This window comes from Sciurus vulgaris (genome assembly GCF_902686455.1).
Source record: "Sciurus vulgaris genome assembly, chromosome: 3".
In the NCBI taxonomy this organism is placed as follows: Eukaryota; Metazoa; Chordata; class Mammalia; order Rodentia; family Sciuridae; genus Sciurus; species Sciurus vulgaris.
In genome coordinates this window covers 64452670-64470317 of record NC_136463.1, presented here as the reverse complement: position 1 = coordinate 64470317, position 17648 = coordinate 64452670, and the positions used below count along the sequence as shown (strand labels likewise).

The following is a 17648-nucleotide window of genomic DNA, read 5'->3' as shown; positions in this document are numbered from 1 at the left end:
AGCAGCAGTGAGATGAGAAGTGGGGGTGGAGGGAGGTGGGGGGCTGGGTAGTTTTAATGACTGTTTAGATTTTAGTTTAAAGTGAATTTGGAATACAAATAAAGATAATACCCGAAACCATCTGGTTGGCATCTCCTGTGTGCCAGGTCCCATGTTTAGGGCTATAGATATGTGAGCCAACTTAACCCTCCAGCAACTGTGGAAGGTACAGGAACAATTAATTCACAAGGCCCATTTTCCCAGAAGGCTCCACCTTGGAAGATACTGGAAAATATTGACAATGTTGAGAAAATGTAATGACCTTGGAAAAGATTCTGTCTTCCTGAGCTGGGTAATGCCATTGTAGCAGCTTTATATGTTGTTTCTGTTTTGTTCTCATACCTCGCTGTGCGGTGGTAGCCACCCTGAGTGTTTCTCCTGATTTATGTGTATTCATCTCATTTTTCTGCTTCTTCAGCAAGCATCTTTTCTTCCTCCTTTAGAGAAGATGAATTATAAAGATGAAGGAAATGAAATCAGGCCATGGGCAAAAGGGAGAGAGGCAGGATTCAAGGAAACCTCTAAGGTGCCCTGTGGGCTGCCATCAGGGACCTGGTTTGCCCACAGCTCATGTGTGCATGTGCTCTGCCACCTCCAAATGCATTTGAACTGCTGTTGTCACCCTCAGTTATGCAGAAGGTAGTATGCTCACGCAGGTCCCCCACAGCAGGGGCTAGTGCACAAGAGACCCCTCTCACTCTTGTCTTTGCCAGAGTCTGTAGATGGCTCAGTACACAAGAGGCAGAGCTGTGAAGGTGGCCACCAGGAGGACCCCCAGCTTGGGGTGGGGAGTTCTGACACTTTTGTGGGCCTCTTTGAAGCCTAAGCTTTTCCATTCCTTACCTCAGGCTACTGGGCTGTAGAAATAATCCTCAATAAAGTGAAAACCAAGGAAGGCTTTCTTACCAAAGACTGAATGTAGGGGTCAAGGTGCTGTCTTTCCTCACTTCCTCCCTCTGTGAGTTTATCCTCGGGAAGAATTTAGGCAATCTGTGCATACTCAGAAAACTCAAATTTTTCTACCCTCCATCCAGAAATGTGGCTTGATACAATTGTATTGATGAACTTGAGAAAGTGATGAGACTGTTTCACTGCCAGGTGTTTGACCTGAGTAGGCAGGCTCCCTTCCTTCCAGAGCAGTGACTTTCAGCAGGAGCAGTTTTGACATATAGGGATGTGGTGCAGTGTCTGAAGACTTTCTTTAAAAAAATGATAGACTTTTAAGTTTTTTTTTTTTTTTTAAGAGCAGTTTTAGAGTTTCAGGAAAACTGAGCAGAAGGTGCAGAAAGATCTCAAATACCTCCTCTCTGCCTCCCAGCTTGCCCTATGGACACCATCTGGATCAGTGTGATACGTTTGTTACAATTGATGAGCCAATACTGGTACATTATTATAAACTTAAGTCCATAGTTTATTTAGGGCCCATTCTTTGTATCCTACATGTTGGGGCATAATGGTGTAGTTTGAATGTTTTGTTTTGTTTTTTGGTGGTGCTGGCTATTGAATCCAGAGCCTTGCACATGCTAGGCAAGTGTTCAGCTCAGCTATATCCCCAAACCCCTGCATATATATTTTTTTTCTTTCTTTTTGGTGCTAGGAATTGAACCCAGGGCTTTGCAGATGTTAGGCAAGTATTCTACCACTGAACCACATTCCCAGCCATATAGTTTGGATCTTAAATGTCCCCCAAAGACCCACATGTTAAATGTTTGGTCCCCACCATGGCAGTATTGAGAGGAGTTGGAACCTTTAAGAAGTAGGGCCCTAGTGGAGGTCTTCTGGTCAAGGGGATGGTGGGTCCCTGCTCCTTCCTCCTTTCTTTTTCTTTTTCCTTTTTTTTTTTTTTTTTTCTTCTTTCTTTTTCTCTCTTCTCTCTCTTGGAATTGAATGCAGGAGAACTTAACCCACATCCCCAACCCCTTTTTAAAAAATATATTTTATTCAGACACAGGGTCTCACCACATCACCTAGGGCCCGACTAAGTTTCTGAGTCTGGCTTTGAACTCCTGATCCTCCTGCCTCAGCCTCCTGAGCCACTGGGATCACAGGCATGCACAATCATGCTCACCCTTTCTCCTTTCTCGTTGACTTCTCGGCTGCTGCAAGGTGAGCAGCTTCTTTTACCATGCTTTCCTGCCATGAGGTACTGCCTTGTCAATAGACCCAAAGAGATGGGGTCAATCGACTGTGGCCTGAAATATCCAAAACTGTGAGCTAGAATAAACCTTTCCTCTTTTTAAGTTGATTATTTTAGACATTTTGTTATAGCAGTGGAAAGCTAATACAGATAATGACATGTACCCACCATAATCGTATCACACAGAATAGTATTACTGCCCTAAAAATCTCCTGTGATTCTGGAGACATTTTTGATTGTCACAACTAGGTAGGTGTTACTGGCATTTCCTGGATAGAGGCCAGAGATGCTGTTAAACATTCTGTCTTATACAGGGAAGCCTCCACGGCAATGTCCATGGTGCCAACATTGCAAGACCTTGCTGTACAGGCACTTGCTCAGGGGGTTGTAGGTGTATTGAGGTAGAAATAAGGGATGTGAGGCTCCAGGACTGGAAAGGCCACCTCAGGCAAAAGGTAGATTGAAGAGGTACTGAGGAAAAAGTGACAAGAACCTACACATGTTCCTTTAACTCTCACCCTCCTAAATTCAGACCCCAGGGTCTGATTCCAATTGAAAGATCAGAATTATAATTAGTGGGCTGTGTACAGTGGGGTTAGCTTAGGTTACTCTCCAATGAAATGCAGACTGTGCTCCATCTACAAGTAAAAGCCCCAGTCTTTCTTGAGTTTGGGTCCCCTGTTTTGGGCCCCCTGTTTTTAAGCCTCATAGTTGGTTCTCAGTGCTTCAGTTCCCTTTTCTGAAAAGAAAAACAATTGTCCTTCTTATCTCCTAGTAGACAGAGCATCTTCATGAGTTGATCTCTGCAGTGCATGACTGTTAGCTTTTGTGATGCCAGTGTTGCAACAGAGGCAAGACATGATTAATTAAAAACTACCCACGAAGAAAAGGGTAGCTTATGTGGATGCCAAGCATGTGAGTGGGGTGGTAAGAGTCCGATGACTGCTGTGAAAGAGATTTATAAGGCAAAAACACAAGCTTTCCACGTCAGCACTTCTTGCAATTGGAAGACTCCTGAAGCCGGGGTTGGGGGTGCAGCAAGCATCAGTCCTGCGGATCTCTCATCGCTCCATAAATCTTATCAAGTGGGAGCAAGGATTTTATTCCCCTGATGGGCATGGGAGGAGAACCCAAACCAAACTCACTCCCTTATAAAATGTAAATATGAATAAAGAGAAGTAGTCCTTTTCATAAATTACCTCCTCCACCCTCATGTGTCTAAAATTATAAGACCCAAAATATAACTAGAAAAATGTATTTTTTTTTAAATCTTCTTTTGTAGGTACATCTTTGGGCTGGAGAGGGAAAGGCTTTGCAGAGCAAAGATTCCAACTGAGGCATGTAAAACAAGTTTTATGAAAACTTTAATTATGTCCCACCTGCTGGTACTTTGTGAAGTTCACAGAAAAAAAGGATAATTGAGAACAGCATTTGATGTGCCTAAGATTTGCTGGGTTCTTTCCTCTTCTTAAAAGGAATTTGTTCTTAATCAAGCTTATTTCATAATAAGTAGGTCCAGACACTGAGTTCACATTGGCATGTTTGACACTATTTAATTAAGATACTTTACACATGAGGTGTTGACTTTTGTTGTTTTGAATTGAATGTCTTCATAAGTTTGGGTTTTGGACATTTAGCTTAGTGAGAGAGATCATGCACTGGCCATATTCCAGTGTGTTCTTTGTGAGGAGGGGTATGTTTTGTAAGGCATGTGTGGGGAGAGTGAAGACAAAGCATTCTGGTACCTTGCTCCTCACTGGACTCCGAAATATTCCTGTCTTTAAACTTAAAACCCCAGGCACCACCCTTATTTTGCATTCTGTAGCCCCAAAGGATTAATCCATCTTTGTTTTCCTTTTATCTCTATCTTCCTTTGCCCTTGAATTGCAGGATCTGTATTACAGGTATCGGGCTCAGAGCTTTTCAGTGTTGCAACAGTAACTACATCACTTATTAAGCATTTACCATGTGCAGGGGACAGTGCTTAATGCTCTTATCTTCTCCTTTAATCCTCCCGAGAAGTCTGGGGTCACTGAGCTGGTGGGTGGTGGGGGTGGTGGAGTAAGATTAGAACTTGCTTCCTGACCAGCCAGTTTGTTAATCACAAGGGCACAGTGCCTTTCTCTTTGTGCTGTAATACTTAGAAAAACTCCCAACTTTCTGTTCTTTGTTATTTTGAATCTGAAATTTTGATGTTTCTAGAGAGTTCTCTGATATCTCAGCTATATATTTTCATTATATCCAATTAAATAGCAGTTTTCTGAAGACCTAAAAGCACTCTATAGTTGTCTTGAAATTTTTCTGTTTTTTTTTTTTTTTCCTTTATTTTTTGTGTTTTGGTTTTTTTAGTCTTGCTGACCTGCCCACCAGCCTTGGTGTAAAATGTAGGTTATTCTGTTTGTTGCATTTAAAACTCCTTAGGCCCACCCTGCTCACCGCTTCTGCAGCTACTAGGGTATTTACTCCTCATCCCTAAGTTCAGTATGAGCTGAAGTTGAAGGAACATTTACTGAGCATATGCCTTCTGACCATGAATGAGCCCCTCTAATGTTCCTCGGTGACATGTTACTGTTGTAGACATCACTGATTTGTGGATGAGGTATCAAAGGCTTGGAGAGGTTCTGTATTCTTGCTCTGAACATCCATGGCTAGTGCATTGTCACAGAACAAGGGTTTAAATCCAGGTCTCAGACACCAAAGCCCAAGTTCTTCCCACTCTACATTCTTTCTGTTGAATGGGAATTAGGGAAGAAGAAAATTTGCTTTTTTTTTCCTTAGGAAGAGGGAGGTGGAGCAGGCTTGTAGAAACACATGGAAAGCCTGCCCCCACCCCAACCTCTCTTTCTCTTTCTCTTTTTGCCCCCAAGCCACAGAGGCCAACTCAGCAAGAGTGGTTCACTCACATCAAGTGAATGGAAAAATCGGGTCATGGAGCTGCCAGGGCCTGCATTCCTGTTTAATTGGCCAGCACACGCTTTCTCTGTATTTGTTTACCTTATGGCTAATTCAGACAAATAAAACAGATTTTTTCCTTGGCCTCTTCATGTGGGAGAAGTAAGCTGAGGGGTTTTAGTGGAAGTAAAGGACTGAAAATGCCCGGGATTTGGAAAATCTCCACATAGGTGGAGCAGAAGAAGGTATCCTTGTTGACTTTGGTGACAAAAACATATGAATGGTCACTTCCTGGATCACACTCATTAATTCAGACACTGCCCTGTTAATGCTGGACACATCCTCTCTGGGCACCCCCCACCCTTACCCCAGCACCTCTGCCAACCTTTCATGACTGTGGCCTCTTCCCTGGGAGAGCACTGGCTAGTCAACCAGCATGTCTTTATTGATCTCCTACTAAATAAAATTTGGTTGTTGCACCCTGATTGCCAGGCAAAAATGTTAGAATAAATAATAGAATAAAATGAAGACATTCCTCTTTTGGGTTTACATTAGAATTTAAAGCATTCAGGAGAGTAATATGAGAATTTACTTCTTTCCGTTTTTTTGTTTTCCAGTGCTGGGGATTGGAACCAGGGCCTTGTGCATGCTGGGCAAATGCTTTATCACTGAACTACACCATCAGCCCAAGAGCTGTTCTTTCTATACCTTCTCTATATCACACCAATTCAGGATTATTGGAAAAGGTTCTCATACCTTCTAGAACTGAGACTTTCAGGAGCCACAAGTTACCCTTCAGAGCCTTGTTCACTTAAGGGTCTTTTTGGGATTGGGGGCTTTACTGGGGATTGAATCTAGGGGTGCCTTACCATTGAGCTATATCCCACCTCCTTTTAAAAATGTTGAGACAAGGTCTCACGGAGTTACCTTGGCTGGCCTTCAGTTGTGATCCTCCTGCCTCAGTCTCCAGAGTCTTTGGGAATATAGGTGTGCACCCACACCTGGTTTCAGTTGGGGTTTTATTTCCTGCCCTTCTTCCCTTTCGTGTGTGTGTGTGTGTGTGTGTGTGTGTGTGTGTGTGTGTGTTTCCCCTGGAGTCTCTGGCTGTTCCTTCAACAAAGTGTCTTCTGGTAGCTTAGCAACATTGATTCTCATGTAGCAAAGCCTCCCTGGGCACTGCTGGCCTCCCAAGGAAAAAATCATGTGAAAGTGTCAGGTATCCAGCAGACTGTATCTCCTTGGACTAAATATTCTCTTTGGCTTGGTAAAGGCCAAACCCTTTAGTCCAGCCTGGATGTTAGGGGACCTTCTGCTTGCTTTATTTATTGACTTTTTAAAGCCAAAGTAATGTTAACAGAGCCAAGAATAATGTTGGAGAGATTCTGTAAGAGCACATAGCCTTGCATAGTTTTACTGACTGAGATCAGTCTGCCTGACACTGGGGACCTGGAAGCTGCTTTGGTTGAGAAATCTGGCACCATGCGCAGATGGGATGGGTCCTAACTGTAGAGCCCTTGACTTCTGGTGAGCTCCACCTTGTCCAGCCTCTTTCTGCCTTTTATGCTGTTCTTTGCCAGGGTTTTGAGCTATATGTGGACCTTTGTTTAGAATTGTCTAAGAGCATCAAAAGAAAGTGTTATAGTTCCCAGGCCAGCATGGAGCCTTTTCTTCGCATCAGACATGGGCAAAAAGAGAAGGAAACAGCCATTGACTTCTAGAGATGATGGTTCCTGCCTAAGAAATGGCTAGGAGAAATGGGAGGCTGGAATTAGGAGAACGAACTAGCAGGTTCTTAACCCTTTTTAGAGGCTATTTCTTGCTCTAATTAAAGATACTCAGGACTTCCTCCCCAGCTCGCCGTTTGGTCGGTGGGTTTTCACGCGCGCGTTCAACATGCGAATCAAAAGTGTTATTTCTGTTCCGGGCCCATCTACCCCGGCCACGGCATGATGTTCGTCCGCAACGATTGCAAGGTATTCAGATTTTGTAAATCCAAATGTCATAAGAACTTTAAAAAGAAGCGCAATCCTCGCAAGGTCAGGTGGACTAAAGCATTCCGGAAAGCAGCTGGTAAAGAACTTACAGTGGATAATTCATTTGAATTTGAAAAACGTAGAAATGAACCTGTCAAATACCAGCGAGAACTATGGAATAAAACTATTGATGCAATGAAGAGAGTTGAAGAGATCAAACAGAAACGCCAAGCTAAGTTTATAATGAACAGATTGAAGAAAAATAAAGAGCTACAGAAAGTTCAGGATATAAAAGAAGTCAAGCAAAACATCCATCTTACCCGGGCCCCTCTTGCAGGCAAAGGAAAGCAGCTGGAAGAAAAAATGGTACAACAGTTACAAGAGGATGTAGACATGGAGGATGTTTCTTAAAAATCTCAATCTATGTAACCATTTCTATATGTACATTTGAAAATCTCCTTTGGAGACTTAGAACTTAATTCTAAATTATTGATTTTTATATATGGTCACTGAAGTGGAAGGTGATTACAAATACTTTTCTCCAATGTTGCTATCTGCAAAGCATCAGATTATGAATGTTAGATTGCACCTCATTGTAGCGTCTTCATTGATAGACGTGCTTATGTATGTAAATCATGAAAATTCTGTTTATAAATGCACAAGTGGATTGTGGACAGAATGGTCATCCTTTTTGGATAATGGCACTAGGCAGCATTTATGTAATAACTAATTACAAAAATTCATGGCCAGTGATATATAAAATAAAATTTTCATTGCCCTAAAAAAAAAAAAAATAAAAATAAATAAATAAATAAATAAAGATATTCAGACCCAGGGGTGTAGCTTAGTGGTGGTGCTCTTGCCTAGCATGAATGAGGCCCTGGGTTTCATCTGTAACACGGAGGGTGGGGGTAATCATGATCATTATGGGACATGTCATCCTAAATAAAACCCTGTTCCTAGAACTCTCTCCCTTATTCCTTTTCATCCCACCCAGGAGACTTGACACAGAGCTGTTTACTCTTAAATGTCCCTCTTATCCCTGACAGGGCTCTCACCAGAGAATACCCTCAGCCAGACTCATCTTTCATATACACCTCAATAATTCTTCTGTGTCCTCAGCTAAATGTCTGGGAAAAAGTCCCAAACTTTCTCTGATTCTCTAGGGTCTTGATTAGTAATTGGAATATAGATGCTTTAAAACTGTTCATATTCTAGTAACTCTTTTTACAGGGTCATCCAGAAGTGCTGAGGAACTTGGGTCAGACATCAGCTTCAGTTAGTTTATTAATTCACAAGGGTGGTCCATTCCTTTTCTAGTATCTGAATGTTTGTATCCCTCACTCAGGATACCACATTTCCCTGTAAATTAAGTAGCTAGAAAACCAAATTCTGAACCAAGTTATTTTTAAAAAGGCAGGTGGATGAGAGAATAAGGACCTGTTCCCTGCTCCACTGCCCTCTCCAGTGACCACCTCATCTCTGACCCCGCAGAAACATTGTCTGTATCCTGGACCATGCCAGACACACTTTCACAACTTGGTTGTTTGAAACCCAGCATTCTCTGAATTTCGCTGATCATGCCCTGCCGCTATCACCCACAGCACACTAATTTTTTTTTAAAGAATGATACCGACCTCGATTTTAGATTGATTCTAAGTTTTAGTTAATTCATGTTTTATTTGTTTGAAATAAATTGAACACTCACTGCAGTGACCTATTATCCCAACCCCATTAGAGATGGTCATTCCGCAGACAAGGCCAGGATCTTGTGGCTTTGCTGTCCCCATTTCTGTACTTTGACCTTTGTGGGCTAGCTCCTTTGTAAGTCTTTCCCAAGTGAGCTTTCCTGTCCGGTTATTTCTGGGCCTTTCTGCCTCCCCATCCCTGTGTTGGGCCTGGCTTGATGGCGAGCATAGCAGAGGGTCTCCCTAAGAGCCATGTGTCTTAAGAGGAGGTGTGAGCTCCTTAGCTAGGGAGTTTATGGCCAGCTCTTTTCTTTCTTTAGCCTGAGGTCATGAAGGTGGAGTAGGAGGAGTTTAGAGCTGTGGAAATTTGAGGCCTGTGCTGGTTAAACTCCAAGAACAAAGACTACTTATACAACAGCCAGTGAGGAACAGCTTCTGCCTGGGGTGCTCAGGGGGAGAAGAGAGAGGCCTGGGCAGCACTCTGGGGTACTTCTCCATCTCAGAAGCCAAGATTGAGTGCCAGCAAGTTAGTCTCCTTAGTCTTTACCTCTCAAGCCTAATTGGCACAGTTCTTGGCTGTGTTGGCGTGAGAAAGAAGGAATGGGAAGGAAAGATAGAAAACAAGTCTGTGGTGGGAGTTTTGTTCCTTTCTACTTAAAAATGGAAGTGTGTGTGTTTGTTTACTAGGCGTGGTGGTGCATGCCTATAATCCCAGCTCCTCAGGAGGCTGAGGCAGGAGGATTGCAAGTTCAAAGCCAGTCTGGGTAATTTAGCAAGACCATGTCTAAATAAATAAATAAGGGAAGTTTTCAATTCTGTGTGTTGGTGGGTCTAACACAACAGAGGAGGAAGAGGCTGGCTCTGTCAGTTACAGATCTTTCACTCTGCTCTTAAGGAAAGGTGTGACCACCAGTTTCTCCTAGTACTCCTTGGCCTTGCCCTTAGGTGTCTGTTGCCTTCTATTCCGTGGCACCCATGGCCGCACATTCTCATGAGTTCTGTAGACTCTGTTTTCCTTGTGACTTTAGTTCCATCATCCAGCCCTCCCCTTCACCTTACCTCTTAGAAGGCTGCAAGCAGATCACCTCCCACATCCTCAGGGGTTGACAGTGAGTCTCACCTTGAGCTGACAGCTTCCTGCAAGTGTCTTCTAGATCCTGGCGCCTTGAAATTTCTCTGCTTAGAATTTCCTCCAATACATGCCTGTCCCTTAGGGCAGTCTTCACGTAGCACATTCTCTTGTCAGTCCTGTTTTCTTGACCTGCTAAGGGTTTGGTTTTCAGGATTTCTGCTTTTTTTCAATTTAGAGCCAGGAAAGACTATAAACACATCAGCTGGGTGTGGTGACGCATGCTTCTAATCCCAACTACTCTAGAGGTGGAGGTGTGAGGATCTACAAATTTAAAGCCAGCCTCAGCAATTTAGCCAGACCCTAAGCAACCTAGAGAGACCCTGTCTCAAAATAAAAAATAGGAGGGGATGGGGATGTGGCTCAAGGGTTAAGTTACCCTGGGTTCAATTCCCAGTTTAAAAAAAAAAAAGTAAGACTATAAATATGGGGATTTTTTTCTCTAATTCTCTAGAAATTCTGAACACAGTTCTTCCCTGTTCATTTTAACCCTTTGTCATAGGATGAGTTTGGGCAGGTAGAAGTGTAGCTTGTGTGGTCAAATGTTGGGGCAGAGGGAGGGGTCTGCTGTTCCATCATTAGCAGGTCTATCCTTTGCCAGCTATCTGGCTGTGTGGACCCCACCTCTGCCTCCTGTCCTCACTCTTTGAGAGTTCTCAGAAAGGCTAGAGTCTCATGAGTCTTGATTTCTGTCATAGTCCATTTTCTGTCATTATAGCAAAATACGCAGACCAAGTAATTTATAAACACGAAGTTTATTTGGCTGGGGGTCCTGGAGGCCATGAAGTCCAAGAGTATGGCATCAGCATGTGCTTAGCATCTGGTACCCTTACATGGTACATCTGGTACATCTCACATGGCAAGACAATATAAGGGGGTCAGCCCAGATTTCTCTTCATCTTCTTAGAAAGCCACAAATCCTGTCAAAGGGGCCTCACCCTGATGACTTTATCTAATCCCAACTATCTTTTAAAGGCTCCACTTCTAAATGCCATCAACATATGAATTCGGGGATTAAGATTTCAACACATGAAATTTGAGGGACACATTCAAACCATCGCACTTTCCCATTCTATATGAAGTAGACATAACAGTGGCTCAGAAAACACTGGAAGCAGTAAGAAGGTGTTCCATTTTGTCCTGGGAAGCAGTGTGCTAAGATGGGAGAACGCAGGTTTACAGTGTGAAAGCAGCATTCTGTTCTGTACCATTTACAACTCTGGTTACTTCAGTAAAATTACTTAGCCTCTCTGAACCTGTTTTCTCATGTGTCAAATTGGGCATTGAGGATGCCCCCCTAAAGGGCTGTTAGGGAAACTAAATGAGATAATGCGTGAGAGGCCAGGACAATGCAAGGTGTAGGCATGCTCCCCTTAAGAGGTGCTCCTAAGAAGTGTGTGGAGAAGAGATTTAGGCAGATGAGATATCTGAGTGACTCACCCCAGAAAATAATTTGGATACAGCTGTTTTTTTGTTTTTTTGGTACGTGAGATTGATCCTGGGGTTCTTAACCACTGAGCCACATTCCCAGCCCTTTTTTTAAAATTTTGTTTAGAGACAGGGTCCTGCTGAGTTACTTAGGGTCTGATTAAATTGCTGAGGCTGGCTTTTGAACTTGAGATCCTCCTGCCTCGGCCTCCAGAGCCGCTGGGATTACAGGCGAGTGCCACTCCACTCAGTTTACAGCTGGGTTTTGCCAAAGCCTGCCATATTAAAACCTCAGCACCTAGCCTGTTCTAGGTGGTTCACTTTGCTTGTTGAAGTATAATGAAATACATCCCATTTTGTGCCTTGAACTGTGTGACATTCACTCATTCAAAAAAAATTTCGTTAAATTAGTATATGTATTTTCCCAGTGCCTGAATAATTAAGGGAAAGGTTGAACAAAATAGTCCCTACTTATGGATTTACCTGGGAGACAAAACAGAAACCCAGTCATTACTATGCAGAGTGATAATTGCTATTAAATGAGCTGACACAGGTGAAATGCTTGCACCTGGAGGCTGGCCCTGTCGTAGTAAGCCATCTTGTAAACATTTAAGCTGTGTTAGCGTAAAAGGAGGGGGAAAGGCAGAGGGCAAAGGAGAGGCACCTAGAGGAGAGACTTTTAAGAATAGGTGTTGCTTGATCAAAGTCATAAAGAAGGCTTACCAGGCCCACAGGTGTGCAGGTGGCCATGGGAGGGAATGGTACGGGGGAAGGTAGGAGAGAGAGCACTAGGCAGCTGCAACAGACTTGCTTGATGTGTGATGGTATCAGACTCCTCTTGCTGAATTTGGTCTTTATCCATAGGGTGATCTAGAGCAGCAGGAGGATGGTAAGGTTTTTGCTTAAGGACAGATTGGAGGGGAGTCAGAGTGGAAATAGTTGAGAGCCAGGTATAGCAACCTGGATCCAGACTATGGTTGTTGCATTTGGGGTGGAGATAAGAGGAGTGGATTCTGGAATTTCCAGGAAGTGACTGAGGAGTGAAGAAAAGGAAAGTATGTGGAAGGAATCCCAGTTTCTTTTTTCTTTTTTTTTTTTTTGGCGGTGCTGGGGAATCAAACCCAGGGACTTGTGCTTGCAATGCAAGCACTCTACCGACTGAGCTATCTCTCCAGCCCCAGGAATTCCAGTTCCTGACTTGGGAAGCTGAGTGGAGGATAGTTGGTGCCATTCACTGAGACAGGGAGAAATAGCAGAGAAAGACGGGGAGTGGGGAGGCAGTCCCTTGTGGGAAGGTGGACACACCCAGCAGGCAGGCTCCCTCTCACTCTGGAATTCTCAATTACCTCTAGATGGAGGAACAAATGATTTTCTTTTCTCTTTGTACATTTTCTGAGATGTAATATAATAGGATAAAATGCACTGTTCTTTTTTAAAATTTTTTTCCCTTTCGCAATGCTGGGGATCAAACCCAGGGCCTAGTGTATGATAGACCAACTACCACTGAGCTACATCCTCAGCCCCAAAACCCCAGTTTTTAGTGCCCAGTTCAGTGTGTTTGGACAACTGGTACACCTATGGAAATACTCAAAACAAGATACAGAAATTTCTGTCTCCCTGCAAAGTTCCCTCATGCTCCTTTCTGGTTTACTTATCAGACCAACTTTTGATCATATTTTTTCCAGGAAGACTTCTCACAACCATCTAAAGATAAAGCAGTCAATAATTCAGATCCTCACTGGTTGCTCTTTGTCCTAGCTCCTGACCCCAGTATATAGTGCTGTCTGATTGCTTATAGCATGCACTCCTGGAGCTAAGGCCGGGACTGAACCCCCCCTGGACATCGATGGAGCAGAAGAGCAGGGGGAGCTTCATGTGGATTTTAACCACCAAAATCTGGTCTGACTAACCTCTTGGCGCTTCAGCTCACACTGTGGGATTTGAGAAGAAGGGCCTCATTTCCAATAATTATCCTATTATCAGACCCAGTGCCCTAGCTGGTTTTAGGTGGCAGTACTATCCTTCATGGTCAGCCTATTCTTGGGACTGAAAGGATGCTCTGCTCCTAAACATGTATAAAGAATTTTTGAGGCAGATCCCCAGATCAGTCTCCTTAGCAGAGCAGACTGTACCTTTTCTCCTCTCTCTCTCTCTCTCTCTCTCTCTCTCTCTCTCTCTCCCCCCACCCCCCTTCTCTCCTTCTTTTCCTTCTGAGCAGCATCTTTGGGTGTGCCAGCTCAAGGCCACTTGGGAGATTCTGTGGGTTTTCTGTGGCCTCTCTATTTTGAGCCTGGTTGTTTGGCTTTAATCAAAAAAATAAATACTTATTTTCAGTTTTCTCCCTAGTCTAGCTCAGCTAGGTTTGAACAATCTTTTTTAACTCTACCACATGTGAATTACAGGAAATGCTGTCCTGTTGGGGAAATGGGTCATTTCCAAGATTTTCTCTCCAGGAAAAGTGTAACTCATTAGTTTACTAAGAAAGGCTCAAACAGGCAACAAAGAAGTACTTATTAAGGCATTTTATCCTTTTATGTGTCCCTAATCATAGCCTTATCATAAACCTCAGCTCTGGTACTGAGTTCAAAGTTGTTTAATTAAATTCTTTTACTTTATATTTGAGGAAATAAAGAGACTTCTCCCCCTTCTACCCCCAAAAAGAATGATTTGGTCAAGGGTGTGTTTTCCCCATTAGAAGAATAATTTCTTTTAAAGATTACTATAATCTCACTTTTTTTTTTTTTTTTTTTTTTGTAATTCTTCCAATGAAACCTCACCTTTGAACTTGGTACTTTAGAAGATTTGCTTGGAATCTTAACCAAATAAAACATAACTCAGAGATTGTTTTTGCAGGATGATTTGGTCTCAATGTCCTTTTGTTCGTCACTTTCTTCTTGAACCAATACAGTGCTTCACCACAGTGGGCATTGTGGTTGGATTCCATACCTGTGAGAGAAGTTTCTAGAGCTTTTGGCTTGAACCCCATTTACTTAGCCAGTTTTCCTCTGAATCATTCTTTTTGCTGCCCCCTGCTGGAGGCCAGAAAGAGCCCATCCGCTCCACTAGCTTTTCCAAGATGTGGAAAGGTGAAGTCCAGCAAATAATGACACATTTAGGTGAGGTTTTCATGCTGGACATCCCTACTCATCAGTCCCAACCATGTCCTTAACCTGCTTGCCAGAGAGACCTCAAGTTCCCTGGTCCAAAACCAAATTAATTTTATCCATCACCCACTATTTTTTTAACCACTTTGTTCTTTCCTTTTCCTTCCGTTATCCATTCACTTTTTTATTCATACATTCCAGAAATATTTGAGCTTTTAACCATTCTACATTTTTTTTAAGGTTCTGGTTAATTCTGATTAGTGTCACACAGGTGCATTTACCCATACTACAAGCTGCATTATTTCTCCACTCTTCCCCCCACCCCTGCCCCCTGAATCTAATTAGATGAATCCACCAACTTCCAGTCACACCTCCTCTATTGAACTCCCTGGTGCTCTTTCTACAGTACTAGTTTGTGATGCTGCTCTACATAACAAACCTTCATTGTTGATAGATTAAATCCAAACTCTTTGGTGTGAACTTCAAGACCCTCCATCACTGAGCCCCATCTAGCCTTCTAGCATGTTCTCTTGCACTCTCACCTTTTCATTCAGCCACATTGCTCTGCTCCAGAGGTCTCCAAACACACCACCACCATCTCACCTCTGAGCCTTTGTGTGTGATGGTTCCTCCACCAGGGGTGCCCTTCCTTCTCTGATGGGGCTGTGCTAAAATATAAGTTATGTCCCTTGACCCTTCAGATGTTACTTTCCCTTCACAGTACAGTCATCACTTGGCTGTCCATATCTGTTATCCTCCCTGTCTCCTGTATTATTGTTAATTCTTTATCTGTCTCTACCTCCAGATGGTGCCCCCGGAGTTCAGTCCAGGTGTTCTAGGTCTGACTTCGTTTCTAATAGTCCATCAACGATGTCATGAGTTAGAGTTGTTCTGGTTCACCTCACCATCTTCCGTAGTGCTCCTGATCTCCCTAACAGCCTCCAAGACTTTCTATTCTTTAGTCCTTGAGAAGTTTGCAGTTCGGCAAATGTACTGGGCTCTAGCTGCCTCTTGATCTGTCTTGGGTGCCTTCCCCATCACCCTCCTATCCTGTCTGATCAAATCTAGTTCTCATCAAATCCAGTTCACGCTTCCAAAAGCAGCTCAGGTGTCACTGTTTCTTTCCTCTTCACTTGTTCTGACTTGCAACAGGATTAAATAGTAGAAATAGCTATGTTTATGTGGAACAAAGTGTGAGCCTCGGATATTGTTCTAAGCATTTTACATATATTAGCTGGTTTCCTACAAATGCTAGTGTTACTGTGCTTGTATTATACTGTATCCTAACAGGTTTTTAAAAAAATTTTTTTAGTTATAAATGTACATAATACATTTATTTTTAAAATTTTTAAGTGGTGCTGAGGATCAAACCCAGAGCCTCGTGCTAGGCAAACACACAACCCCAACCCCTCCTAATAGTTTATGTGCATGAATTTTCCTTATGTGCTTAGGTCCTCCTTAAGGGCAAGGCCTATGTATCAATTGTCTTTATATCCCCAGATTTTATAGCACAGAACTTCACATGTAGAAGGAACTCAGTAATGGTTGACAAATTCGGCTGTTTAAAAAATAGTCACCATTCACATATCTAATTGTCACATATGTTTGTTTACTCCATTAAGAACTGGTTTTGATGACATAAAATGTGCTGAAGGCTAGAATTATTATCCCATATAAATTGTACAAAGGAATAATCAAAGAGTAATACAACAGAAAGTGCTGTTGGATTTCCCAAGCCAGTGAGAATGATTCCTGAGCTTAAGAGATGATTTCAGAGGACATAGCTCTTATTTCCTACCATCAAGATGCTTTCTCTGTTGATGGAGAGACATACACAACCAAAACGCATTTAGAGAAGAGGACACACAGCATGTAATAGAAGGCCAAAATAAGATGTGGTCAAGAACTTGATGAGGGGGTGTAACACAGTGGTAGAGCACTTGTCTGGCATGCATGAGGCCCTCTCTGGGTTTGATCCCCAGCGTGGCCAACAAAAACAAATGAAGAGTTCTGAATATTATTACAACCTGTATTGCCTTCCTTGAGTGCCATTTTTGTTAGGTCCCACTCCATTTAGAATTTCAAAGCTCCTTCTTAGCCTTCACCCTGGGAGTCTGTTTATCTGGGCCTGTATTTCTAATCCACAGCTCTGTGTCCCTCCAGGTAACCCAGTGTGCGTCCTCCAGTGCTTAATTTCCTCTTGTTGCTTTGGTATTTTCATAGTGCTGCCTTCTTCTCTTCCTCCGCCTCCTCCACTTCTTCCTCTTCCTCTCCACCTCAGTTCTGTGAGCCACTGAATCAGATTAACTGAACCCAAGGAGAAGGGTTTGTGGCACCCCAATTTATAACTGGTAAAACACAGTCCAATTCAAAGCACAGGTAAAACAACTTGGGGCTTGTGATTGACATCTAGTGTGAGGGGTCAGTCTTGGGGATTAAGTCCTTAACCTGTGGAATCTGACACTATCTCCAGGATATCTCCCCTCCCCAACACACACACACACTCACACACTCTCTGTGATGTGGTTGTATGTTTCAGTATCTTGGCCTTGTGAGTGTTGGCAGCTTAACTGAAAGGCCAGAACTCAGTAGTGGAACTCTCTGCCATCCCTGATCCTTTCACTTACAGCTGGTATTACTTCAGGCTTTCTTTGTTCTCTTTTAGAACTGCAGCCCTCAACTTAAAAAACTTTTTTTTAAATTTTATTTTTTGCCACACTACACATGGTATATAAAATTCCACGTGTAATATACTTCTATAGGCATGTCCAAATTTTGACATTCCTCCCCCATGCCGGCACCCTGAAGTCTCCCAGGAAATAAAGCAAATAGCACCATAGATGTTTTATGACATGTTATTTGTAAAAGCATTTTACAAGCTTAGTGGTAACAAGTGTACATCAGCAATGAGGTATAGTTAGGTCAGGAATGTACAAAACATGTAATTCCCAATCAGCTGGTGTACTGTCAACTTTTTTCAATCAAGGAAGCTTATGCAAAGCAAATACCTGTGCTTCGATTTATAAATTTGAAAACAAAAAGATTTACAAACTTCCCTTCAAGTGATATTAATAATAGATCACTTGTTTATCTCATGATACTAACTAGTCTCTCACACTGGCGCTGCGGATGTCTGATAAGTATATACCACTCTTGGTTAAAAGCACAACTCCATAACTAGAGCTGTGACGATCACCATGCTTAAAATCACCATGCTGTAAAGATCACCCATGCTCTCAAGCATGGGTGACTCCAAGC

At 42.7% G+C, this 17648-nt stretch overlaps 2 protein-coding genes and 1 long non-coding RNA gene across 3 annotated transcripts in view; 2 read left to right on the top strand and 1 right to left on the bottom strand.

Annotated features, from left to right (window-relative positions):
- NXN (nucleoredoxin) overlaps window positions 1-17648 on the top strand; it is a 149233-nt gene that overhangs the window by 69504 nt on the left and 62081 nt on the right. The window lies entirely within an intron of this gene.
- Window positions 1508-12375, bottom strand: LOC306656122. The gene is made up of 2 exons (XR_013762411.1): window positions 7873-12375; window positions 1508-6909 (listed from the first exon to the last, which is right to left on the bottom strand). It is a non-coding gene; the product is annotated as an uncharacterized lncRNA (long non-coding RNA).
- LOC306658006 (putative ribosome biogenesis protein RLP24) lies at window positions 6946-7822 on the top strand (the record flags this gene model as incomplete). Its single annotated transcript, XM_079134645.1, has 1 exon — window positions 6946-7822. A coding segment is annotated over one exon (507 nt), but the record flags the coding sequence as incomplete, so codon positions are not given.